The sequence below is a fragment of the Lampris incognitus genome, chromosome 14 (genome assembly GCF_029633865.1).
Source record: "Lampris incognitus isolate fLamInc1 chromosome 14, fLamInc1.hap2, whole genome shotgun sequence".
Lineage (NCBI taxonomy): Eukaryota > Metazoa > Chordata > Actinopteri > Lampriformes > Lampridae > Lampris > Lampris incognitus.
Window position 1 is genome coordinate 21,035,574 of NC_079224.1, and position 27,247 is coordinate 21,062,820.

A 27,247-nucleotide genomic window follows, 5' to 3' on the forward strand; every position below is an offset into this window, starting at 1 on the left:
CACGATACCAACAGAGCAGCAATACTGCCATCATCTGTCAGTCTTAGCTGTTATATTAATGCTAGAAAGTTAGGTACACTCTATGCTTAACTGGCTTATCTTATAAATGGGTTTCAATTTAAACCTAAAACGTATTAATGTGCTGCCGGTGACAGATGTGAAATGTCAGCAGCACATGTTCTTCTGCACCATGATCGGTAATGCCAAAATCCTGTTGTATCATTTGCTTATTACAGTACACCTGGAGAACTAATACTCTAATAGCCACGAATTAAATTACGAATGAGACTGAATGAGTGTAGGGACTCCAGTCCAGTTGGTGGCGATAATACACCTCTAAACTGGTTTGCCAACCGCCAATAAACACTAAATAAGAGGAAGAAGAGCGTGTAGCAGCAGCACTACCGGAGGACAACTGAGTGTCACATCGTGTTTTTATTGCTCACAACAACCACTCAACTTGACTTTTCTTCTATTAAACATCAACATAATAAATAAAATAAGATTTCGGCCTTCTGCAACTTGAGAAAATATCAACATGTTATCCATAAACAATTAGGTCTCAGTAAATAACAACATACAACAGCATAAATAGACTTAGGCCTAGTGCAACTTGAGAAAACTGAAATTTGATCTCCCTTGTTGCTGGCCTTGCGCACAGCCTGTCAGACACCAGTGACTCCGTTATTCCGTTTATAAGCAAACATAATGTAGCGACTGGAGGAGGCGGTCGCTCTGACTGTTGGCGGCTCTGTGCTGGAGGAGCGCAGGGGTCCATGGGACTGTTAATGTTCAGGTTGAAATTGTTGTAATTTATATGTTCGGGTGTATGGATTATGTTGGGGTGTGTTGTTTGGGGGTTTGATTCAGACTGGGTAGACGACCACTTTATTGACTGACTGACTGACTATAGGACCGTGACTAAGACTGATGGTTTGAATAGTGACCTCGGGGGGGGAAGCCATTGTTCGGCAACCATTTTTGGTGCAAATAAAAGAGCACTCCCGGGGTTGCGCAGTGCATGGGACACGGGAACTGCCATTAAAATGAGACCTCTGCCTCTTGCCTCTTTCTTTCACACCAGCTCACCACATTGGTGTCAAAAGTGGGATCTTGCTGAAGAATGGAGAGGGAGATCCAGAGACTTGAGCGGGACATCGAGCAGACCCGTTGGTGCTTGGAAAACCTGGCTCTGGCACTGGAGGGAAAGGCTCTGCAGGTTCTCCTCATCCTAGCTCCAGCACAGCAGTGGGCCATGGCACTTGAGAGGTGATTCGGACAGCAACCCTTCACTGACCAGAACAGAGAGCAGCTAGCCAGCCACCGCCGCCAAGATATGGTTACCTGCAGTCCAATGCAGCACCCAAGAGGAGCTGGCCCTCTACGCTTTCCTGCAGGGGCTCATGCTGGTGTGGTAGCGCCAGCATGTCCACCTTGCCATGCCCCTATCACTCAGCGAGGCTCTCTGCGAAGCTGAATGGGCCAAGGTGGTACTCTACATGTGGTTCACCCAGCAGAAGGCCACCACTCTCCAACTGCACATCAGCTATGTCACCGACGATGAAGAGGAACATGTAGAAGAGGTCTACCAAGATTGGCTTCCACCACAGCAGTCTTGGCGTTGGCCTCCAACATCCAGGCGATGTCCACCCCAGCTGACTGACCGCTGTTACCGGTGTGATGAGCCTGGTCACATAGCCTGCGACTGCCCAGCATGAAAGCCAGAGTCACCCGGCCAGCAGGGAAACGATGGTGGAATGGCCTAGCGAGGGGACCGCCACTCTAGTCTCCAGCCCCCCTTCAAGGCTGATGCACGCTGGTTGGCTACCTAAGTCACACCAAAAGACTGTATCTGGACTGCCAAATTGATGGTCGATCCTACCAGGCCCTGGTAGACACGGGGTTGACCAGTTCCCTGGTGCGACCTGGCGTCCTCCCAGGCACCACCAGCCCAATCTCGGTGGCATGGTCAACAACCAACACCCGGCTGGTGATGGTGACGGGAGAGAAGGCTGGCATGAGAGGGAAGAAGTCACTGCAAGTCCAGGCTGGAGACCAGGAGCTGGCACACAAGTTCTGGCTCACCAACATTCAAGATGCGTGCATCATCGGCCTGGACCTGCTGGCCCACTGGGGAGCCCGTGTTAACGTGTCGGAGGAAACCATCACCCTCGGTATAAAGATCGTGGTGCTCCGGTCAGGGGATGAGCGGGCTCAGGGACCGGTGAGCCAGTCGCCAAGCAGCTGCCACTCAGCAGGTACGGAGCCCTGATGAAGCATTGGAATGCCACTACTGCCAGCGGCAAGAGGAACAGGGCCAGATGACGCCGACAGTGGCAGCTGTCCAGACCACCAGCAACGAGGAGAGGTAGTTCCCGTTGACCACGCAGCAACTGAGGAAGTAGTAGGAGGCAGATGCTGGCGAGGGGCTGAGACAGGCCGGCGCACCAAGTGGACAGAGGTGTCAGCGCTGGGGTCTGAGATAAAGGCCTACCACTCTCAATGGGGCAACTTTGAGCTCCAAGACGGGTTGGTGTACCAGAGGTGGCAAGCTCCCGGACAAGGAAACGACATCCTGCCACTATTGGTGCCCCGTGTGCTCTGCCCTGAGATTCTCCAGATGGTCCATGGCTTGGTGGGGGTGGGGCACTACAGGAATGCCAAGACCCTTCACCGCCTCAGGGGGTGGATCTATTGGCCAGGCTGTTGACGAGACTTGGAGCTGCATGCGCACTCATACAACTCCTGCACCCACTGGACCTTGGCTGGCTCCGGAGTGTGGCAGAAGAGGGCCTATGACACACGGTGCCTTGGGCAGCCTTCATGCAAGGGGACAAGGTATTGTGTATTGTGTTACAGGTGTATTGTCCCATTTGCTAGTTGGGGATTTCACCCAAGCGTCACAGCCACTGGAAGGGGCTCAGTGAGGTCGTGAGCTGGCTGTCTAAGGTGGTGTACCAGGCGCACTTGCCCGGCCAGGGGCGCATGGTGGTATTACACCAGGACAGACTCTCCCCATACTGCCCCCTTGCGCTGCCTGTTGTTGGGGCCGGAGGCAACAGTAGCACCCCATGTGCTGATCAGTGTGCCTCTCCCCCAATTGCACTTCCTGTGAGCCCCAAGTGGCCTGTTCGCCAGCGATGGCACCCTGGACATTTGAGGGACTATGTATTGGGTGATGGGGTTGTCAAGGATGACTGACCCCTAGATGACCATTTTACTGACTGACTGACTGTAGGACTGCGACTGATTTTTTGAATAGTGACCTCAGGGGGGAAGCCATTGTTCGGCAACCATTTGGGGGCAAATAAAAGAGCACTCCGGGGGTCGTGCGGTGTATGGGACACGGGAGCTGCCATTAAAATGAAATCTCTGCCTCTTGCCTCCTTTTTTCACACCAGCTCACCATATTGGTGTCAAAAGTGGGATCTCGCTGAAGAATGGAGGTAGATCCAAAGACTGGAGCAGGACATCGAGCAGACCCATTGGGGCTTGGAAAACCTGGCGTGGCAAAAGATGGAGCCCACCAGAGATGCAAGTTTTCCAGCCCACCCTGATGGCTCCAGTGCACTGCAACTCCACCGCCCCCTAGAAACCAGGAGGGACAATACAGATGAACGCCTGCTGCCCGCCGCCACCGACCTCGCGCTAGAGGCCAGGAGGATCAGTACAGGGGAACGCCTTTTAATAGTGACTTCGGGGGGCAAGCCATTGTTCGGCAACCATTTTGGGGGCAAATAAAAGAGCACTCCCAGGGTCATACGGCGTATGGGACACGGGCACTGCCATTAAAACAAGATCTTTGCCTCTTGCCTCCTTTTTCATGTCAGCTCGCCACAATAACAGACGAATCACATTGTCATATTACTTATTACTAATAAAATACAGTTGGATTTAGCGTCAAAGCTGACGATGTAGGCTACTTTTTAATTTGCCAGAACATCTCATAATGACAAATGCCAGTTCAGTCGTTTTGCATAAAATCAAACCAGTTTAAGCTCATACACCGGATGGGCAAAACTGGAAACCAACTCAACTCTATTTGCTAAATCTAAATCTTCTCCAACACATCATAGTGGATGGTCTGCACAACAAGAGCATAGAATAAAGGGACAGTAGCAGCAATGGAGCGACCAGAAAAGAGGTTGTGCTTACCTTGACATATTTAGCATACAAGTGCTCATCCAGTGGGAAGCTCTGGACTGTGCGCTCATCTCTGGCATGAAAGGTTCCCAGCTTAAGCCACTTATTGGTTGGGTATCTGAGGAAGCAGATTTATTCAGCACAGGACCTTAAGTTATCTAATCAATCAAATAAGAATATAAATCAAAAATATCAGGGCCTGATATCTCTGGAGATCTTCATACTCATACAAATTGTATAAAGATTTTTTTTTTCATTTTTTTAAAACCTTTATATGTTGAAAGCACTTTACATTTTTATTATTCTAAGTGTTCTATAACTGGAACAAATTATTTCCTATTTGACATGTTTTGTGACTTTATGTTAAATAGGCTCAGACCAGCGTCCGCGGTGGTGTAGCGGTCTAAGCATCGGCTTTGTGTCGATGCAGTTGCCCACTGGGGACCGGGGTTCGCGCCTCAGTCTCGTCAGATCTGACTATGGCCAGATTCGATGAAGCAGCAATAATTGACAACGCTGTCTTCACGAGGGGGGCGAAGTCAGCTTATGTTCGTCACATGAATGCGTCTCTGTGTGCGTTAGAAAAAGCAGTGGTTCGGCCTGGATTCGCCTTGTCACGAAAATGGCGAGGCGTCTCCTTTGAGACTGCCGGCCGGAGAGATGCAGTTGGCTAACGCATACAGTACGAGGGTGGGTGTTTGAACTGGAATAGGGAGCGATTGGCCACTAAATTGGGAGAAAAAGGGAAAATCAGAAATAAATTTATATATTTTTTTAAAAAAAAACATATAAAAAAAATAGGCTCAGACCATCTCAATACCAAGCAAAAACTTTCAGTACTAATGTGTTCCCGACACAGCTCATCTGATGATGAGAAAATAACCACAGGTGTTATGCAAACAAATTTGGCCATAGCTTTGGTTACAGACATTATTTTTCCTAGTGCTGTAAAGCATTGTGATACATGTTCTTAAACTGGCAGAAAACCTGAACATCCATCATTATGAAACCTCTCTAACTTTCAATTCCTCTGTTGATCTATACTAGAGCCCGACCAATAAATTGGTGTGCTGATATTTTTGGCTGATATGAGCTATCCATCCATCCATCCATTATCCGAACCGCTTATCCTGCTCTCAGGGTCGTGGGGATGACGGAGCCTATCCCAACAGTCATTGGGTGGCAGGCGGCAAGACACCCTGGACAGGCCACCAGGCCATCACAAAGGGCCGACACACACACACACACACACACACACACAAACACTCGTACCTAGGGGCAATTTAGTATGGCCGATTAACTGACATGCATATCTTTGGACTGTGGGAGGAAACCGGAACAACCCCACGCAGACACGGGGAGAACACGCAAACTCCACACAGAGGACGACCCCCAAGGTTGGACTACCCCGGGGCTCAATCCCAAGACCTTCTTACTGTGAGGCGACTGCTCTAACCACTGTGCCAGTGATATAAGCTAATTGCAGATAAATTGGTATAGGCATTTATAATGGCCAATAAATGGCAATTAGAAAAGAAATGGAGAGACAGAAGATGGATCCTTCAACCATGTTATGAGGGTTGTTGTTGTGTAGATTGCAACTGACTGGTGCTAGACTGGATCCATGGAAGGGATGCTCGGCTGTGAACTCTGCCTGTGATTGGTTAATGTTAGGGTAGGGTTACGGTTAGCTAATCAGGCATGCAAATGCTTTTGTCACACGGAAGTTGGCTCTAAAGTTGGTTTTTGGTTGGAGCAGTGCGTCCCACCCGCTGATCCAATGTAGCACCAACCTTTGCAACTCCACTGTTGGCAACACATGTGTTTGGAATGCCAAATAACAAAAATCATTTGACCCAAGCAAAGCCGAATAGAGTAGCCCACAACGGAGATTATTTGTGTTCATGGTAAACTGATTGTCACATGAAATATATTACTTAAATAATAATAAATATCCCCTATCACTTCTCCTCTTAGCCTAAATAAGCCTAACAATATTCATGTCAGCCATGCCTCGTTTTACTGCAGTAATGTGAAAGCCAGTACCCGGTCAAACATCAAAATTATGTTTATGTTACTGTAGTTGAGTGGTGTACACTAAGCTGGTGACAAACTTGATTGTAGGTTTGTATATGAAACAGTATGGCAGTTTTAGCAAGTAAACAAACAATGTTGCTATCATTTCTCCCTCATCACTTCTAAAAATTCACTGGCAACATCACTTACAGCAGCTTATAATGCTGTCCATTGCTAAATTAGGTTACCCACAAAGCTAGCTAATGCCATGTTCATCAGTGCAAGACCGCTAACATTAATGAGCGGTTATACTATAGCATTTAACTTGTTCTGCCAAAATGAAGCAATGGTAAATATATCTGCAACTCACATGTCTGTAGTTACAGTCAGTGCACTGGACATTATTAAACCAGAGGAGACACGTAAATAAATGTGAGCTGAACATGTGCCTAACATGGCTTGTTACCCAAACAAACTTTACCTCTCCTGTGGTGAGTGATAGGATGTCCAGCACCATATGCAATATTTATGACGAGAAGCGGAGTGCTCTGAAAGGAGAGATGCAGAGAAGCTTCGCTTCATCTATTACAACCTGACCCTGTTGGATTGGAAGTATCGAGGACTGAGGAATTAATGTTCTGTACTACCTGCTGAGCCATACAACACACTACCTGATTTACTGTATACAACAATCAGCCAAAACATTAAAACAGCCTGCCTAATTTTGTGTAGATCCCCTTCGTGCCACCAAAACAGCTTGGACTGTGGACTATGGACTCCACAAGAGCTCTGAAGGTGTCCTCTGGTATCTGGCACCAAAACATTGGCAGCAGATCCTTAAGTCCAATAGGTTGTGAGGTGGGGCCTTCAATGGATTGGATTGTTTCCAGCACATCCCACATATGCTGGATCGGATTGAGATCTGGGGAATTTGGAGGCCAAGGAAACACCTTGAAGTCTTTTTTCGTGTTCCTAAACCATTCCTGAACAACTTTTGCAGTGTGGCAGGGTGTATTATCCTGCTGAAAGAGGCCACTGCCATCAGGGAATACTGTTGCCATGAACGGGTGTACACTGCAACAATGTTTAGGTAGGTAGTATGTGTCAAAGTAATATCCACATGAATGCCAGGACCCAAGATTTTACAACAGAACATTGCCTCCGCTGGCTTGCCTTCTTCCCATAGTGCATTCTGGTGCCATCTCTTCCCCAGGTAAAGACGCACACGCACCCGGCCATCCACACGATGTAAAAGAAAACACAATTCATCAGACCAGGCCACATTCTTCCACTGCTCCATGGTCCAGTTCCGATGCTCATGTGCCCATTGTAGGCACCTTCGGCAGTAGACAGAGGTCATCATGGGCACTCTGCCTGGTCTGCGGCTATGTAGCCCCATATGCAGCAAGCTATGATGCACTGGGTATTCTGACACCTGTCTATCATATCCAGCATTAACTTTTTCAGCAATTTGAGCTACAGCAGCTCTTCTGTAGGGTCAGACCAGACAGGCTAGAATTCACTCCCCATGTGCATCACTGAGCCTTGGGCGGTCTATGACCCTTTCGTCGGTTCACTGGTTGTCCTTCCTTGTACCACTTTTGATAGGTACTGACCACTGCATAAGCGGGAACACCCAACAAGACCTGCTGTTTTGGAGATGCTCTGACCTAGTCGTCTAGCCATCACAATTTGGCCGTTGTCAAAGTTGCTCAGATTCTTATGCTTGCCCATTTTTCCTACTTTTGACACATCAACTTCAAGAACTGACTGTTCACTTGCTGCCTAATATATCCCACCCCTTGACAGGTGCCATTGTACTGAGCTAATCAATGTTATTCACTTACCTGTCAGCGGTTTTAATAGGCTCATCGGTGTAGTTTATTTGCCAACTATTTGTTAAACATTTTATAGACGGCATATTATATTCATTTCACCCATATTTTTCTTAATATTTGCGCTTTGTTTTTTTATTTATAGTTTCTCTTTGATGTTCATATGGCAGGCCCACACAACACACACAAACACCATTTCCTTTTATGTTAATTAGTACTAGTACTCTATCATTTATAATGGATTTGATTTTTTTTTACTTTCTTATTTTTATACATTTGACTCTTATTTATCAAAATTTAATATATTTTGCTGTACTTTTGTTCAAAGTACTATTTATGACAATAAAACAAGTTTATTTTTAAACTGCATTATGTCATATTAGCTTGGTGAGGACTCTTAAATAACGACACATAACAAATGTTAAGGAAAATCTTAATGTCATGTGTCTCTGAAATTAAAAAAAGAATATCAGCCAGCATATGATTATCATATTTTCAAATCCTCAAATATCGCAATCGGTCTTAAAAATCCTGCATCAGTCAGACTCTAATCTGTACCAAATGTTACAGCAGCGATGGTTATTGGGGTTTTTTTTGTTTTTTTAACCCAACTCAAGTATTGTTATGTTTGTTTTTTCAGTAGTATGAAATATAGCTACTCCTGTACATACCTATCACTAATGGAGACCAGAAAGTCTTTGGGAGTGGAGGAGAAGAGCTCAAAGTTGGCAATGTCCAACTGCTTCAACTGAATGGGCTCACAGAGCTCAATGATGAACCTGAGATAAGGAATGAAATGAGATATAACTTGGTCTTGCTGAATTTGTTGAAAGCAAACAGGACATATTGGTGTTTCATTGCAGATATAAACACGTCACACATACCAGATCTTATTGCTGCAAGGGTTAAGCATGTACAAGTCCACATTTTCCTTCAATATGGCTGCAGTGCTCTGTGTGGAATAAATCAACAAATCAGAAAATGCTCACAACTTCAAAAATAAATCAGACAGGATCCACTGCTGACAGCCCTGTCTAAATTGCACCACCATTTATTTATACCTTGGCCTCTGGGTTAGCACCAAGAATCTTGGCTCCGCACTCCACTGAGGCATAGTTATTAAAATTCTTCTGCACCTTCTTAGCAGGAGCAGTGCCTCCATTGGTAGAGGTATGAGTAGCCTGAGCTACAGAAAAAAAAGGAGAAAAAAAAACAGGACATGAAAAATTATGAGGTCAGCTTTAAGAACAGAGAACTCTGCAAATTTAACTATTCTGATTTTACCTAAGCCTATAGAACAATCAGATAAGTACATAAAAAGTGCATATAACATCCTTTTTGCACCAGTGGTGGTTTGCATAACTTCATAAATTACAAGTCTTACTCTTCTCTTTCTCCACCTCCATCATCTTCCTCTTCCACTCGTCAAAGGTGGGGATGTCCTCTGGGTCTTTGTTGCCCACGCTAGAATCTGTGTCTGTGATGATGGGAGAGCTCAACCCCTGTCGAAAAACAATAGGAGTTAGAGCCCCTCCACAGAAATGAGAGAAAAGAGTAAAGATAATTGTTTTATATGCTGATTAGGTTGATAGTCATCTAGCCACACCTGTTCCATTAGCATGTGTGATGTGTTGGATCCCAGAGGCTGGGTGCTGTGACCAGTCTGAGGACTCAGGGATGGGTCAAGTTGGGTTTTGGTTCCTGCTGTGTGAGCATTTGAAGTGTTCTCCAAGACCACTGGAGGACTGCTAAGCAAACAAAAGAGAATCATTGCTAGGTTATATAATTCCAAATACGGTTGGTATAGTAGGATCGAAGTATTAAAAAAAAAGGTTTTTTAAATCAGCACATAAAGGTGATTACTGCTTTCTCCCTGCCTACAGTGAAAAAGGACTTGATCGCAGTAACTTCATTTTATTCTTAAACCCCTTAATCACCTACTTCAGCCAATGTGTGTGTCAACTTGACAGCAAAGTAAGAGAGACCTTTGTTCTGTAAGGTCCTCTTCAGCTAGTTTTACAGAGTAGAGGTTCAACAGCACCCACCTTTCTTTGTCATATGGGTTTGCCTCCCCTGCCTCACAATCAGCTGGGGCTGGGTCATCGTCACTGAGTTCAAGTGCATCAACATCAAGTACGACGGCATCCGACATACTGGTGAAAGACAAAAATCATTGTTTTATTTCTTAAGTTTATAAAAGGTCCCATTCATTCTCAAAGAGAGATAGTTGACAATACATTTCTTTTGTTGTCATTTTAAAAGCTGAGATGAATTTAAGAAATTTGAGCCACCTGAGCACCAACAGAGGAAAAAAAAAAGTTGCTTTGTGAATGGCTTACTGATTCGGGGTAAGGTCCTGGGAGGTAGGAATGCTGGGTGGATCCTCAGGCTCAGCAGCAGGGGCATGAGTGGGATCAGAGGATGGAGGCAAGAGCTCAGAGGAGTCTGACTCCTTGTCTTGAATAACGGAAGCTTCTAAATGTTGCTTTTCTGGGTCTTGTACAGCTTCTGCCTTTGGCTCTGCCAAACCCTTCTCTGGCTCTAGCTCAACTTCTGAAGCAGGCTCCTCCACCTCAAAGACCTGATGGACGATCAGGGAAATGTATTACCATCACTGGAATTTGTTACTTAAAATAATTGACCCAAAAGCCAGAACAATAGCGACCAAATAAATCCTAATTAATGCTTGCCATGTTTAATAAACAATCAATGGAGTGAACCAACTTTTGGGTTGCAAGGCTTGGAATCCATTTATTACTCGAGAGGTGTACAACAGCATAAACCTTTTAGAAATTCCCAAGCAAGGCTTTGTCATATATGGAGTAACATCATAAACCACGTTCTTCTACAAAAAATAACACTGTGTCACAACAGTTTCCCTGTGTGGCATGTTGTTCATCTTTGGTGATAATCTTGGTGAAAGTGCATTCACAAGTGTTTCCGCTGAACCCAGAAAAGTATGTCTACTACAAATGCGACGTTAAAGAAAAAAAATCTAATTGTGTAATTCCAATATTCTTCCAGCTCAAATACATATATGATGTGTAGCAAATAAACCACCACCATACCTCTGCATCTTCTTCCTTTCTGTCTAGTTCTTGTGTCACTGGCTCCTCCTCTGCCTGATCCTCCCCAACTCCCAGTGTCAGCAGATCATCCTCAGACAGTGACTGGATATGGGACATCCTGTTCTCCTCAATCTAGAAAAGACATCACCAGCAAAATAAAAAGGACAGATTAATTGTAGGCTTTGCAACATCTCACAAATTTAGATGACAGTATGTCTGCCGTTCCATACACGCTGATCCCAGCAGATATATAAACTAAAGAGTTTCTACTTCTAGGATTATTGCTGTAATTTGATTACTGTTGATTTCTTATGTGCATTTAGAACAACAGAGGCTCATCTGGAGTTAAATAAAACACTAATGACATGTATGATGACATGAAAGGACTGGGCACACACAGAGGCCTGAGACAGACGTGCAAAAACAACCAATGTGTGTGTCCATAAATTTAGGTGTCCTGTCAACGCAAGACACTCAGCCACTCCCAGGTCAGTTGCCCTGAACCAAAGCACTGGCTAAATGCCTAAATTTTAAATTATGAAACTTGGATCTATTCTTAGGCTGTGTGCCTGTGCACCTAGCGTCACCTTGTGATGGTAAGTCGTTTCCCCTGGCTCTTCTTCCAAACTGATGTCCTCTTTGGGCATGGAACTCTGGGTCTCTTGGTGTTGCTCTGTGCATCTAACATGATAACTATGAGATGATGAGAAGCACAATCGGAGTTACAAACAGATCCATTTCTCTGGATATAAGTCATTTGAGCTGGGATTTAAGGCTTAGATTTAAAGAATGAGGACATTCACATGATCTTAAACAAGCAAGCTAAGCATCTAGGTAGGCTGTAGCAAGTCAGATGGAGAAACCTACTTTGCAATGTCACAGTGTGATGAGAAAGAGCAGCTGGCCTGGACAGTGATATAGAATGTTAATCTTATCTGTGTTCAGCCAGGTAATGGACCCAAAGTCAAAAGACACACCCTAAATGTTGCCCTACCTTACAAAGATAGTTTTATTTTATATAATATAGAGAAGTTTTATTTTATATAATATAGATATAGGTTTTATTTCATATATGTTCATAGGTATCTGAAGCACTACTTCAGCAAACAAACTTTTCTTGTAAAGCCTGAAATATAAATGTCGCCACTTTAAAGAATATATGATGTAAATAACAACTAGGGATGGATAGTGTGAACTTCTTTTCTTCCTTTGGTCTAGGTTCTGAGAAATGATTTACGATGAAAGTGTGCATAACCTCTCTATCCAATCTACATCATGAATAAAAAACTGTTATCTAGAGAGAGGATGTAAGAAAAATGGCAGGTGTACAGCGACCGTGTTAACACCTGGGAGAATAGCCACGATGTTCATCAGTGACATGTCTTTAAATAGTTACTATGATTCCCAATGATGCTAAGTTCCAGCAGGGAAAAAAAAGTCCTTCTGCTGCTGTTTCCAAGGCCACAGCCTAACTCTAACTGAATCTTGTCAACAACCCAGGCCATTATCTAGACTTTGTTTAGGATTTCAGATTAGGTAGCTTGCTGGCACAACTCCTTTGTTGATTTTTCTCACAAAGCTGGACAACTCAAACACTGCAACAAAAAACATGAAGTTTGTTTTCTAATTAAAAACCAGCAGCCATTAATGTAACTCCCAAAGGAGCTACAATGCTTCTAAGACATGGCTTACAAGAATAATTGAATAAATGGATATCAACAAAGGGTTCAAGTGGTACGAGATTGATAAAATTTGGTGAGAAATAAGGAGATTCTTATACAGATATGGGACATTTAGATCAGGAGTTCCCAACTTTTTTCCTTTGGTGCCCCCTTCTTAAAACATTTGAAAAAAGCTACACCCCCACAAACCAGCAGTCTTTATCAATGATCTCAGCGTCTCTGGATGCTTTGTTTCCTGCTGTATCTTTATTTTGCTTGGCATCAAACTATCATTGGCTAGTTTCTCACCACACATGATATGGTTTGGTTGAGATCTGCCCTGTCCTTCCATAAAATCAAAAGTTAAAGAAGCTCTTCAGATACATTCCAACAGTCATGAAACATCACCCCTTTTTCATTTCTCAGACATGGTGACTTTCATATTTCCCTCATAAAATTTGTGACGCTGTGAAAGACAAGTATGAAGGGTGTTAGCTGTTGTGACATGATCATTAAATGCATTCCTGATGTGTGGGACAGGCTTGTCCACCACATTGAAAATGCAGGTCAAAGGGTGTACTACTTTTGAGTGAGGACAAGCTCTGAAGCTAGAATGTTGAGGAAAAAGCAATAAAGGCATCTTTTTACAAAGAGATTTAAATAAATAGTTTTTAAATGGTGTGGTGAGTTATTATGAGTTTGTGCAACATGTTTATACTATCAATCTATTTTTGTCAACCTCAAACCAGACAAGGTCCCCCCCGTGACCTCTGACCCTCCCTGAGGAAGGCCTGGGCGTCAGGTTAGGAGCCATCCATCCAGATGGGCTTGTTGGGTATTACAAGTTGTTCCAAGGCAAAGAACAGCATGAATGAGAAAGCGTCATGTATGAGATGGCAGGAGCAGTCCAAAGCTCAGGATAAGATTTGGCTGACCAATGTCCCGGCTGAAAAAAAATGTGGCCTTGAAATATGGATATAATGGGATTAACTGAAACAAGAGAGCTTTGACGTTGCCATGAACAATTCCACACACAATTCCCTTCATCATAACAAATGAAGTCACACTGGAACATAGGAGAGGGAGGGTTGCCATTAATGCCAATGATCCTCTTCTTGAGCAAATTGGATAAAAATAAGTAAACTGCCAACCGCAAACTCAGACAAAAGAGATAACATGGATCACACCTAGCGATGCAGAGATCAAGTGTACCATACACCTTGAGGGATATGGCAGTGGCTAACAGATTTCTGAGTGATAGGAAGAGGGTTATGTCTCACACAGTCTGTATTCAGGCGGGGCATTTCAATGAACTTGTGCAATTATTTTGAAAGTCAGATGACATAACATATCCCCAAGCCAATAGTTTGAAGTTATGCATATCATTTGTATTTTAATGGGGCTTTTTTTACATGTGCTCTTCATTTAGATATTTACAGGTCATTAACTAATCCATTGTCACATTTTCTGAGAACGAGTTCATTTCTGGTTGCAGAGGTACCACCACCCATATCAGCTCTAACTTGACCAAACTTGCTGTCAGAGCTCCGAGACAGCTTTGCCCAGCATAGCACTGGCTCCACCAGGTCAGCCAGTATCAGCTATCCATTCGCTTCCACACTTGGGATTAATTCTATTTACTTGCCACATTTTACAGACTTTTTTTCTGAATATTTACAAACAATCATAATAAAAAGCTGGTACCATTACAACTTATATGTTTCTCTGAACCAACTGCAGGGATTTTGAGTGTGCGTGAGAAAGAGAAGAGGAAAGCTGTCAAGAAAATTATCACTTTTGGCATTTATATATTTCTTGCAGAGAAGATGACAATAGTTGATATCCATGTTTCCTCCCTTAAACTTTATTAGAGTATGTTTCTGTGCATTTAAGGATTACAATGAGTAGTTCTATTCATATTTGTAAATCTATCGGAACGCATCGTTCTTTTATCTATGTGTGTGCGTGTAAGAGAGACATTTAAAGAGAAGTAATGGACGGGATAGAAAGAGGGGAAGAAAGCCAGAGGGGTGATAACATAATTAGTACAAATCTGAGTGCTGCTTTGCATGCCTTTGTGGTCATTTTGCTTTGACAACTTCCTGCAGTAATCAATTGTGTCCCACCCTACCATGTCAGACACATGGTGAAACGACCAGCTAACAGTGGCTGCAAGGAGCAAGCACAGGAGGTATAGGCATAGGTGGGATGAGCTTTCATCACCCCGGCCGAGCTACTGTCGACCACAGCAGAGCTTTCTTAGAACTTGGAAAGTGGGTTTGCTAAAGCTAGAGCCGATCTTGGTTAAAGCTTTCCTGGTGCTTGGGGGACATACTGGCGCTCAGCTGGGAGTGTAGTCCTACTATAATTTCAACACGGCTCTCAGAACAACAGCAGTTATACTGAATTTAGGCTAAGCCAAATGCAGGAACTTGAAATATCAAAATACGTCTTCTCCTCTTTCTCTTATCTCCATGAGTACAAGTTATATTTCGTCAGAATTCAGTATCACAACTGAAGATCATGATCCTTCATAATCCCGCTCTCTAACTGGACTTTTACTGTGGAATTATCAGATTTACTGAGACGTTACAACCAGCAGCTTTCAAACTGACTGGCGTGATAGATCTATAATCCTGCCAAGAGCAGTTGAGCAAATCCGTCTAAAGTCAGCTCACGTCAGGTCTACGACAGTATAACAGAGTGTGTGTGTGTGGGGGGGGGGGGGTGACTATGTTTACTATCTAAATTCAATTTAATCAGAAAGCCTGACTCAGTCCATGTTCTGTAAACCATTCTTTTACCGTTATGCTGTGTTTGCGTTCTTGACCACAGTTACACTTCTTGGTTGACATCCATTTATTGTGTAACAAAGATATCACCTCAGATACAAAAGAGTCAAACTTATGACAGCTGAGTGAACCGATTGTAAATAAGTCCGTTTTTCGTGAGGTTATTAAATGATTCGTGGCTGGGCAGCAATTTGGCGGCTGTGTTGGTCAGCCAACAACTAGAGCAGCTGACAATTCTGCAACGTTAGCAACACAAGAGCAGAAGTCAACCAGGTGCCACATCACAACATGTTAACGTTAGCTAACTAGCTTGAGTGTTCGGCGGCTTGCTGAGGCCAGAGAAAGGTTTGATGTCAGCTGGCCACTAAAGACGCTGGTAAACTCAGCGTGTTAAACGTTGTTTATTTACTTACCGAGAGGCTAAAGCCACGATTAGCCACACTGACACAACTCGCCACGACAGCGTCGTCATCATCATCCACCTCCTGTTCTAACCGACATCATCGCCGTCGTGTGTAGGAGAAAATGTTATTTTTGCTGTGAGATATTAGCTGCTCCTCTCTGGCGATCTCTGTCCAAGCTTAACCTACTTAACGCTGAGTCGCTTTGCTCAACTTTCACCTGCCCCGCCGTGTCCCGAGCAGCCTGCTGCCGATCGCCTGTCTGGCAGGTGGAGAACTTGACACCGACCGTCATCGCATGCCCCCCCCCATGACAAGGCAGCGAGTTACTGCGCAGCTCAAAACTGAGCGGTAAGGAAACGGGCGCGCTTCGTTGCTTTTGTTTGCGCGGGCGGGTGGAGCTCTGTGAGTTTTCCCATATCCAAGTGAGTCTCGTTGTTCCTGGTCTGGGCCGCAGGCGAGATTATGGTCTCTCTTCACGTTATCGTCTTCTTCATCAACGCTCCCGTCCACGCCGGGCCTGTGTAGACAAGCCCATAAGCATACACTTGGACTGTCTTTTAACGGTTCAAATCATGTTGTGCATAAAGACGTATGCACACGCATCGCTGGTCCTCTCAAGGTAGCCCTTTTTACCGCTGATATATATATATATTTTTTTTAAGTTACCATCCATTTTTATGTGCCTGTCACTAATTTGCAAAAATTCTGTTAAGTAGGATTCCCAGTATAATACATTAATTTTAGAATGAGCCTAACGGAAGTAACGGTATCAAGAGGGGGGAACAGGTAACACAGTCTAGATGAGCGGTTATCTCGCCCTCTGGTTCCAGACTAAATCCAACATTGTTGGTGCCATAGATTAATATTTTGTAAGAAAATGTGCGTGATAGGCAAAGTTGGTCATTATTTTTTTAAACTTTTGAATGTGCGTCTCATTTGGAACCAGTGTAGTCACAAACATGAGCAGAACGGAACCAGTTTATAATAAACCAAAAAGACATTTTCCAAACTATATCTCGTGACTCCATTCAAAGTGAAACTTCACTTGCTGTAACAGCAGTGTCCTGTTGGTTTGTGTCAAACACGTTGCTAATTGTTTAACTGTGTCGTCATAAACGCGATGTTTATCTAATGAAGACTCCAATATCAAATAACGACAATTTGACCTCCCACAAAGCAAACATTACCTTTCTTCCCCCCGCCAATTACCATTAAGGCTATTACAGGAGTCAAGCTACGTTCAGAAAAGTTGTGATTAGCGCCATCGTCTGACCGAAACGCTGTATTGCACAATCTGATGGTCCACATAAACCGCGTACGCTACTGCATATCAAAAAGTGGTCGTTATACAAGTTATAATTACAGGACCGGAAGAAAAAAATAATGTAATCCAGACATTAAAGACACCAGTTACAAAGAAAGACGTTATGAGGAAGAAGTTTATTGAGGAGAGATACAGAGACACGGAAAACAACAGCCGATGCAATTTCCCAGTTACAAACATTATGCCCTCTGCTAGACAATGCCATCTCAATACTACAGGAACCCCCTTTGTTGTTCAGCTAGATATTTTTTAATTGTATTATTCTCTTTCTATAATTAACTTTGGCAATACAGATTTGTAATTTGTGCCAGTAAGGCAGTCTAAATTAGAAAGGAGAGCATTTAGTGAATAGAGACAGAGAACAATTAAAGCGCTAGGATCCTTAATGAGGTCATTATAGTCAACAGGTACAGTACCTCCTTATCGTTAGCTATATACATCAGAACACAGTTTCAATAGAAGACAGGCCCACATACACCATAACAAACTGACAGAGAGCACTTGAATATTGACAATACCACCTTAAGCTTTGAAACAGATGTGACTGATTGGCTGTGAGAGGAGATCAGGGAACAGAAAACATAATAAGAGCTGGGACAGGGTGCTGGTTTTGTGATGTGAATGAAATTTCATGATTCAAACCTGAGGAAAAGGCTAAATGGAAATGTCACATGCAGTAGTCATTTTCATTCACACTGGGACCCGCATTTTACCACATCATTTAGCATTAATCAACATATTTTCTTGAGTGGCAATGCAGAGTCCTATATATTTTACCATTCATCATCTGAATTAGAGCTTAAGGCTGTAAGCGTCGCATCTTGACCATTGATACAGCGCAAGTGGACACCTATGACAAGGTTAAACGTATTATTGAGGCTGTTTCAACATAGAGAATACTGACGGTGCTCCCTTGCCTTGCTATGTGTGCATGGCTGCTGCTACTACAACACAGGAACAACTCACAGAAGTCCAACATTAAATTGCCCAGAGGGTTTGTGATTCATTAACAGCTTTGACCATGAAAACGAAAACAACCGAAACGCCACCCAACATGCAGACACAGTACCTACATGCACACATGTCCTTTCACGCTCACACACAAACACACACATACTATGATATAACTTCTGTTCCTAAGAGAACATCAAGCCAGTAATTAACATTTAGGGGGCATTGTACAATAAATATAACAATACTAAAACAAACTTAGCCTACATATAGGCAAATAATTCCCTTCCCCCACATCCATACACACAATCACAAATACCAACACACACACACACACATACAGAGACACACCCACACAAAACACACACACACACACACACACACGCACCAAAAAAAAGCACACACCCACACACTACATACACCCACTCACATGCAATATAAGCAGCTTATGATACCATGCTGCAATTTGGAATTAGTAGGGTTGTGCCATTGCTGAGCTGTTTTTTTTTTTTTTTTTTTTTAATGTATAAGCAGCAAGTGTAAGTGGTGGTTGACACGGCAGAGGGTAGGAAAGAAGGTTCTTGGACTGGAAGTGGGCAGAGCGGATCTGCTAAGCAAACCTGGTTCACATGCAGGCGACAAGCGCACAAACACGTACACCACAAGACAAGTACCATACTGTACATAGATATATGGACATCGTCACCTGGCAGAGTCATGGGTCATGGGTCAAAGACTTCATTGTCTGCACTCTGCACTAGGGAGAAGCTAGGATAGCAGAGCCATGGCTAAACAAGAAGGGATAGACTGGATGTAGAGTGGATAATGGAGGCCTATGTAAACCAGAACTGAATTGCCCCTTGAGATGATTACGGCGGGGCTTGTCTTGTTGGGGAGGGCGGGGGCCGCCGACTGGCGGGGAGCATTGTGGGAGTATTGTGTGAATATAAAGGGAGGGGTCAGACAGCACAAGAGATAAGAGATGAGAGGAAAAGACATGTGAAAAGTAAAGGAAGAGAGAATAGTGGATAAGAAGATGGAGAAGGGAGGTGAGAAGGAGAGAAGAGAAGCAGAGAGAAGAGAGCAAATTAGTCCTCAGGTTAAGTGGAAATTAGCAACAGCATACAGCAAAAGTTGTTACATGTAGCAGATGGTTACAAAGAAGATGACTTTCTTATCCATTTGAGCAAAGCCCTGCCTCATAGACAACAACCTTTAGTTCAAGTGCTCTGTTTATTCAAGATTCAAGAACTTCACTGTCATTGTGCCAAGCACAATGAAATTGCAGTTGTGTCAAACATCAAAATGGTGCATACATAAAAGAGACAAGAAATATAAAATATCAGCAATAAATGTGCCCTTACGTGCCCACATGTGCCACAGGCAATATCCATCACTCCCCTGATGATGACCTGTTTTGGTCACAGTATGCATAAAAACCCAAAAAACTATTCCCATTACCGTTACCACAGATAGGAAGAGCGTGTTACATGTCTTCTCAACAGAAGTGCTCAGTGCGGGGTGGATGTGCTCACCTTGGGATGCTAGGAGGAGCCCTGTTGGGGCGGCTAGGAGCCTGGGGGCTGTCAGCACTATTATTGAAGGGCCCCAGGGGTCCTGGACGGTTAGGGGGTGGAGGGGCCCCTCGGGCAGCTGGGCGCTGACCTGAAGACATCCTCCTGGGAGCAGTGGGACTGGGTGGGGGAGACCTGAAAAAGCACCAGTGAAAATAACTAATAATAATTTCCTCCCATTTTGAATTTGATGAAATAGCGTGTGTATATATAACCTAATGAGATAAATGTTCTGCTCTAATGTATGCTAATAAGTATGCTCCTTCTTCTATCTTCTACTATTTGGCAGTCAGGCCCAAGGCAAAAAACAGCCAAAATTGATAAACAGTCTCTTAAAGATGTAATTATTTTTGTTCTATTGATGCCAATAATTACGGCCTAATGCAGTCTCCTGGTTTGGAACAGAGCGAAATATTTTCCCAAAAGCCTACTCATGTTCCCTCCTGCACTAACATGGACCAATCTCACAAAAACTGGTCTCATTTCATCATTCAGACAAGGGAAAGTTAATGTGTGTGATAGTTTTAACGTCTACGTTACCTGCGGCCACCACTTGAACCGCCCACCCAGGAGTTGTCAACAGGCGGAGGCAAGGGGGTAGAGATGGTGGAGGTAGAGATATCTCCTATGATGGCTAGGGCCTCCTTCAGGGCATGGTGAGTCCTCAGCACCTCGTCCCTCCTCTGGGCCTGTTCCTGGGACTCATCCATCAGAGCACTTTGGTCACCCGCAGAGTACAGCTGGGCCAGCAGTTCTGCATTGATAAAGTCCTTCACCTAGTGGTATGGAATAGTAATGCAGGGAATAAAGCATCGTAATAGAAATTTGGAGGTTGTATTCAAAGCAATGAGCCAAAAAGGCAATGGCCACCTGGCTTAAAATTCATACAAGAAACACTTTAATTAGAACATATCTCGGCGACAAACGTCTTTTTTGAAAGTGTACTTAGCATTATTACAGTCACTAAAGAGCCCTCACATACTGTGTGGTTTAGGGCCTCTTAAGGCCATCCCTGACAAACTTTTTCAAGTCATCACAAAATCGTCCATCTTAAAACGATGGTCAGCTATCTTGGGTCGCTCAGTGGGACAGGGTTTAAGACCACTGATATGATTATGCAGTGTGGCAGGAGATACAATAAAAACTATGGCTACAACACCATCCTGATGAGTGACCAATAGGAACAAGGTAGAAAATTATGACATCCTTAGCATGCCAGCTGTGGACATAACAAACATCTCAAACAGGTTCAAATCCTCCTCCTTTTCTTCTTTTTTTAGGTTTCTTGGGGCAAAAACTTACCGTCATGGCACTGTATGTTTTTACCATTAGACCATTCTGAATGTCTTTTTTCGACATCACAGGACACAGTCAGCTTCCCATCGACCGATGTAAATGGTAGCCTCATTGTTCAACTAAATGGACAATGTTGCAGTTGTCTCACTTCAGCTCATACAGTTGGACAATAGGAATGTATCAAAGTTTTAACTTTTTCCCATTGTAGAATTTGACATACAATTAACATTCAAGATAGCCACAATACAACAGTTTCTGGGGGCCTTAACTGGAAAAACCATCTCAACGCACTAAGAGGAGTCCAAGCTTACATTGTTGATCATAAGGTGCATGATGGTCTTGGGCATGAGGTCTCGGATGCACTTGTTGACAATGGCCATGTAGGAATCCACCAGGTTACGGATGGTCTCCACTTTCCGCTCCAATTGTGGGTCCATAGAGAAGTTCTCTGAGGTGGTGGAGCTCTCACTTTCAAACTGTGAAGGGAGGATGGAAAAAAATATTTAAAAAAAAAAACATGAAAAATAAAAGCTGGATTTGCAGTGGCCAGTGGGAATATGTGAGTTGGTGAATTATGTTATTAAAGGCTGGGGCATAATCTGAGACAGAATGGAACTGTATCCCCTTTCAAAGCTATATTTTTGTTAGAGGAAATTTAGGCTAGCCGTGCTATATTCCCACCATTCCCCAGGAAAATATCACCACATTACCACAGATGCAAAGGTGTTTGAACTGAGTTATGCACTGAAAAATAAGATCTTCGATTATAAGGGACATAAACACTATTATAAGAGATTATAAATAAAATGTTATGTAAGGCAGGTGAAAAACAAGAATAATAGTTATATGATAGCATTTTCCCCCTTTTTCTTCCCAGCTGTACTTGGCCAGTTACCCCATTTTCCAAACTGTCCCAGTTGCTGCTCCACCCGCTCTGCCAATCCGGGGAGGGCTGCAGACTACCACATGTCTCCTCCGATACATATGGAGTTACCCACCACTTCTTTTCACCTGACAGTGATGAGTTTCACCAGGGGGACATAGCATGAGGGAGGATCACGCTATCCCCCCCAGTTCCACCTCCCCCCCCAAACAGGCACCCTGACCAACCAGAGGAGGCGCTAGTGCAGCGACCAGGACACATACCCACATCCGGCTTCCCACCCGCAAACATGGCCAATTTTGTCTGTAGGGATGCCTGACCAAGCCAGAGGTTACATGGGGATTCGAACCGGCGATCCCCATGTTGGTAAGCAATGGAATAGACCACTACACTACCTGGATGCCCTATGATAGCATGTCTGAAGAAGAAGTGGTGCAGCAGACTAATATGTTTACATCCTTGCACTGAGGTTCACAGTTCAAACCCGGGCATTGCCTCCAGCTCTGCAAGGGATTTTGGGCAGCCGAAAAGGGTAAAGCATGACTTTATTTGCACGTTGCTTGGGACAAAAGTGCCTGCTAAATGAGAAAATATAAAACGTAGCTTTACAAGCTGGCCAGGAAACTAGGGACCTTTGCTCTGAATGAAGTAATGTGCTTACTGTAATGGTCTTCTCAGGGTAGACACCGGCACGTAGGAGGGAGGACTTCCAGCTGTCCACATCATCCTGAGAGTCGCAGGCCAACTCCAAGGTGCGATTGTCCTTGTACACATTCCTGACCACCGCAATAGGAGGAGAGATAATATTACACTTCTTTCAGGTGACATTAAAGAAAAGGATGGATATAGCCTACCAAGGAGTTTCAAATTGAAAAGAAAACAAATACATCAGGTAAAAAAGAAAATCCACAAAATATCCGCATGAAAGTCTGTGTTTAATTAAACAAGTATAAAAAATATACATATATGAAACAGGGATGTCTCAGCAATTTGAATAAACAAAATCCAATTTATATTTATAACTTAAAAAGAGTTTGATAAAATAAGAAATGTCTCAGGCCTGAGAACTATGTAAGCAAGAGTTTACTGATATAGCATCTTTTTAAAACAAAAGTCACAACGTGCCAAACAACATACAGATACAGAATAAATAACACACACATACAGTTATGTAGAGAACAATATAAATTACAGCCCCATTACAGGGAAGGCAAGTTGGTTGAGATGGATTTTGAAAAGTCTTTTAAAGCTGTTCACAGACTCAGCTGATCTAATGGGGGGGGGGGGGCTGTTCCAAAGGGATGGAGCCCTTATGACAAAAATACAGTCACCCTTGATTTGAGGAGGGAGCGGGGTATAGATAAGAGATCCTGGTCGGAAGATCTGAGTGGCCTAGAGGTGGAGTAAGGATGCAAACGTTTGGAAATGTACTATAAAGGGGCAAGACCACGTAGGGCCTTATATGTGATAAGCAGTATCTTGAAGTCTATTCTATACTTTACGGGGAGCCAATGAAGGGATGTGAGGATTGGTGTGATGTCGGATCTAAGTTGGTATTGGTTAGCATCCTGGCTGCAGCGTTTTGCAGGAGTTGCAGGAGGGACAGGGCTACTTAGCTGAGATAGGAGAAAGGAGCATTGCAGTAGTCGAGGCATGAAAAAATGTGTCTATGGATTAGTGTTCAAGATCTCTGGTTGATAGCAGAGGCGGTACGGTGGTGCAGTGGTTAGCGCGGTCGCCTCACAGCAAGAAGGTCCTGGGTTCGAGCCCCGGGGTAGTCCAACCTTGGTGGGTCATCCCGGGTTGTCCTCTGTGTGGAGTTTGCATGTTCTCCCTGTGTCTGCGTGGATTTCCTCCGGGGGGCTCTGGTTTCCTCCCACCATCCAAAGACATGTATGTAGGCCAGGTGAATTGGCCGTATTAAAATTGTCCGTGTGTGTGTGTGTGTGTGTGTGTGTGTGTGTGTGTGTGTGTGTGTGCGAGCGAGTCCTGTGATGGCCTGGCGGCCTGTCCAGGGTGTTTCCCTGCCTGCCGCCCAATGACTGCTGGAATAGGCTCCAGCATCTCCACGACCCTGACTGCAGAATAAGCGGTTCAGATAATGGATGGATGGATGGCTGGATGGTTGATAGCACTGATTTGATTTTTACGTGTAAATTGTCAAGCTAATGCTTGCTTGTTAAGCTAATGCTAATGATGCTAAGATTTTCATTGGGAGTGGCGAAGGACAGAATTAGGAATGAGTATATTAGAGGGACAGCTCAGGTTGGATGGTTTGGAGACAAAGCAAGAGAGGCAAGATTGAGATAGTTTGGACATGTGCAGAGGAGAGATGCTGGGTATATTGAGAGAAGGATGGTGAAGATGGAGATGCCAGGGAAGAGGAAAAAAGGAAGGCCAAAGAGGAGGTTTCTGGATGTGGTGAGGGAGGACATGCAGGTGTCTGGTGTAACAGAGGAAGATGCAGAGGACAAGAGATGGAAACGGACGATCCGCTGTGGCGACCCCTAACGGGAGCAGCCAAAAGTAGTAGTAGTAATGTAAACTGACAAGCATTTTATTCAAAGTGTAGTTATGTTATACGCCTCTTATATGGAACACACTGAGAGTTAACCTTAATTCTTTCTTTAGATTTTCTTTTCAGGCCTTTTTGCTGGGACATAAATGATGGTCGGTTCAGGAACTGGATGTAGAGCAGAGTAGGTGATATATTTAATACATGCTGTACTAATCACAGAAAGGTGAATCAGATTTTCTTACCTGGATTATTGAGCATACATAAAGACATGCTGTACTAAGTACGACGGCATTACCTCAGAGATGTCTTGCTGCAAATTACACCATGATTCTTATAAAAATTTCAAAAAGACTTTAAAAATTCACCAAAGCCGACGCAACATATGCAAGATGACATGCATTAAAACCTGTGTTCAAATGCGCACATATATCCACAACACATAACCCAAAACACATTTCCACCATCCCGTCAACACGGGCCTGCATGCCCACGACTCTAACGCCCTCTGCCGTATAGGACTGTCATCGAGACTTGTGCTCTGCCGCCACATGAGTTGCAAATCCATTTAGTGGCCTTTGGTGTGGAGGTTAATTAAAACAATTACCATAGTGCCAATTAAGTCACTTGACTGACCTCGACTCAGTGTTGAAAATAGAGAATATGTGCTTGCTGGACATGAAACTCTTCTCAACATCGCGGACTTTCAGGTTGTCCAGCGGGAGCATGTATTTCTTCTCTTTCTCCTGTGAATGAGCGAGACAGACAGACAGAGAGAGAGGAGAGAGAGAGAGACAGAGAGAGAGAGAGAGAGAGAGAGAGAGAGAGAGAGAGAGAGAGAGAGAGAGAGAGAGAGAGAGAGAGAGAGAGAGAGAGAGAGAGAATGGACAATGGCCGTTTTGCTTACTCTTATACAGGTAATGTGGTTTCTGTGTTACCCAGTTGTTGTTGTTTTTTTTTACAGAGATACCAGTGTTGACAAGGATCGAGGATGTGACGTTGGTTGTCGAGGGTGTTAAGAAAAGGAGAGATAAGAGAGTGATCAAAAGGGGAAAGAAAGAGAGAGAGAAAGAGGGAACAGCGAGGGGGGGAGGGAGGTTGGCGCTGGCAGGGGAGAGGGAGGAGGAATCGGGGAGGAATGAGAGTGGGAGGTAGAGGGGGGAGTGGGTGGAGTAGGGGGGAAGCGGAGAGGAAAGAAAGAAATAGAGAGAGGGAAAAGGGAGAGAGACCACATGTGGAAGCCATTATAGTGGGGGTCAAGACGCAGTCGTTGTTCAACGGTGGTGCAGTGGCGCGATAGGAGCTGAGGGCTCGCGAATCGCTCTGGCCACAGTGAAAGAGAGAGGCGTAAACAGAGATGCAGAGAAAGCGTCGGGACTCAGACACAACAATCATCCTCTGACTGGAGTGGGTCCGTGACACATACTGAGGGGTGAGGGAGTTCAGGGAGTTGAGGAGAAGAAAGGAAAAATCTAGGATTCGTTTTACACTCCATCCTAACTTCCATCCCTCTTCACTCACTCTCTCTCTCTCGCTTTCATTTATCCCTCCCCCTCTTTATTTCTCCAATATTTTTTCTTTCCATTCCAGAGGGGCCCACTTCCTGCCTAGTTTTTTGGGGGGGAGAGAGAGAGAGAGAGAGAGAGAGAGAGAGAGAGGGGGGGGGGGGAGAGGGAGAGAGAGAGAGAGAGGGAGAGAGAGAAAGAGAGAGAGAGAGATTAAATGACAGCCTGGCGTTAAGACACAACATCTGGTAGTGCTTAGCAGCACACAGAAAACCAGAGAAGGAGGGAGAGAGGAGAAGCCAGCTGAGATGGGTGGTGAAGAAAGGGAGAGGACTGAGAAGAAGAAGAGGGGGAAGAAAAGGTGAATTTTCAAGAAGTTTCGCTAAAAGAAAGCCCACATCTAGTCTGTCCGCCATCCTGGAGAGTAATGGTGGACAGTGGCGAGGCAAAATGAAGAGTAAAGGGTTGAGGAGAAATGAGGAAAGTTGCAAGAATAACGCCGGAGACCTTTCTGTGGTGTATTCCCCAAGGGGTCACTACTGCCCATATATGGTCACAAGGGCCCCTCCCTCTTCCTCTCTCTTTCTTTCCCTCTCTCACTCACTCTTCAACCCCCCCACCTCCGTCTCTCTCTCTCTCTCTCTCTCTCTCTCTCTCTCTCTCTCTCTCTCTCTCTCTCTCTCTCTCTCTCTCTCTCTCTTTCCCTCTTTTTTGTAATATCCCCTCCCTGAACGTGCAGTCAGTCTGTCTCGGTCGTCTGAGCGAATGTGCCACGTCAAGGCTGGATACTCTACATGGCCGGCGTAACCAAAATGGACCGCAAGGGGACAGAGACCCGAAAGACCAACCAAAGCAAATAAACAGACCGGCAAACATCGACCAAAGAGGGTGGAAAAGCAACGACGCGGATGGGGCAAAGTCGCAACTTCGGGGGGCCTAAATAGATGGGATCCCAAGTCCATGGTGCCAAAATGGAGCGGGGCGAAGGGAGGGCGCAGACAGCGGCGGTGCGAGCCAGCATCTGGAATGGCAGAGACACCACAAGGCCTGGTTCTGACTCCGGCTTCGTCCACCCAGTGTTCAGACTACCTGTTCATTGTCATACTGGTGTACAGTAGTCTGCACATTGGTTAGACTGGGCCCGGATCTTCTTCTGTCAATCTGTCTTCCTCTCTGTCTCTTTCTCTCTCGCCATGGGGCCAGCTATATGGGCATTCCAGGGTTCAAAGGTGGTTTTTATCTGCCCCTCGCTCTTCACCCTCTGCATTTTTAATTTGTCA

At 44.4% G+C, this 27,247-nt stretch overlaps 2 protein-coding genes across 4 annotated transcripts in view; both read right to left on the bottom strand.

Moving 5' to 3' along the window:
- LOC130123769 (SUN domain-containing ossification factor-like) overlaps window positions 1–16,143 on the bottom strand; it is a 29,534-nt gene extending 13,391 nt beyond the window's left edge. For 2 of the 3 annotated variants that reach the window (XM_056293063.1, XM_056293061.1), the window contains exons 1-11: window positions 15,929–16,143; window positions 11,650–11,755; window positions 11,063–11,194; window positions 10,334–10,575; window positions 10,040–10,147; window positions 9,601–9,742; window positions 9,379–9,496; window positions 9,056–9,180; window positions 8,879–8,946; window positions 8,666–8,773; window positions 4,156–4,261 (exon numbers count right to left, since the gene is read on the bottom strand). In XM_056293063.1, the coding sequence (XP_056149038.1) occupies window positions 4,156–4,261; window positions 8,666–8,773; window positions 8,879–8,946; window positions 9,056–9,180; window positions 9,379–9,496; window positions 9,601–9,742; window positions 10,040–10,147; window positions 10,334–10,575; window positions 11,063–11,194; window positions 11,650–11,755; window positions 15,929–15,993 (1,320 nt within the window). In that variant the 5' untranslated portion in view covers window positions 15,994–16,143. The remainder of the gene's footprint in view (window positions 1–4,155; window positions 4,262–8,665; window positions 8,774–8,878; window positions 8,947–9,055; window positions 9,181–9,378; window positions 9,497–9,600; window positions 9,743–10,039; window positions 10,148–10,333; window positions 10,576–11,062; window positions 11,195–11,649; window positions 11,756–15,928) is intronic. The other variant, XM_056293062.1, reaches the window with a different exon arrangement.
- A 2,920-nt stretch (window positions 16,144–19,063) lies between these two features.
- Window positions 19,064–27,247, bottom strand: part of dnm3b (dynamin 3b) — a 33,674-nt gene continuing 25,490 nt past the window's right edge. The window contains exons 15-20 of the mRNA XM_056293585.1: window positions 25,099–25,208; window positions 22,609–22,723; window positions 21,376–21,540; window positions 20,309–20,544; window positions 19,730–19,903; window positions 19,064–19,106 (exon numbers count right to left, since the gene is read on the bottom strand). Of these exons, the coding sequence (XP_056149560.1) occupies window positions 19,064–19,106; window positions 19,730–19,903; window positions 20,309–20,544; window positions 21,376–21,540; window positions 22,609–22,723; window positions 25,099–25,208 (843 nt within the window). The remainder of the gene's footprint in view (window positions 19,107–19,729; window positions 19,904–20,308; window positions 20,545–21,375; window positions 21,541–22,608; window positions 22,724–25,098; window positions 25,209–27,247) is intronic.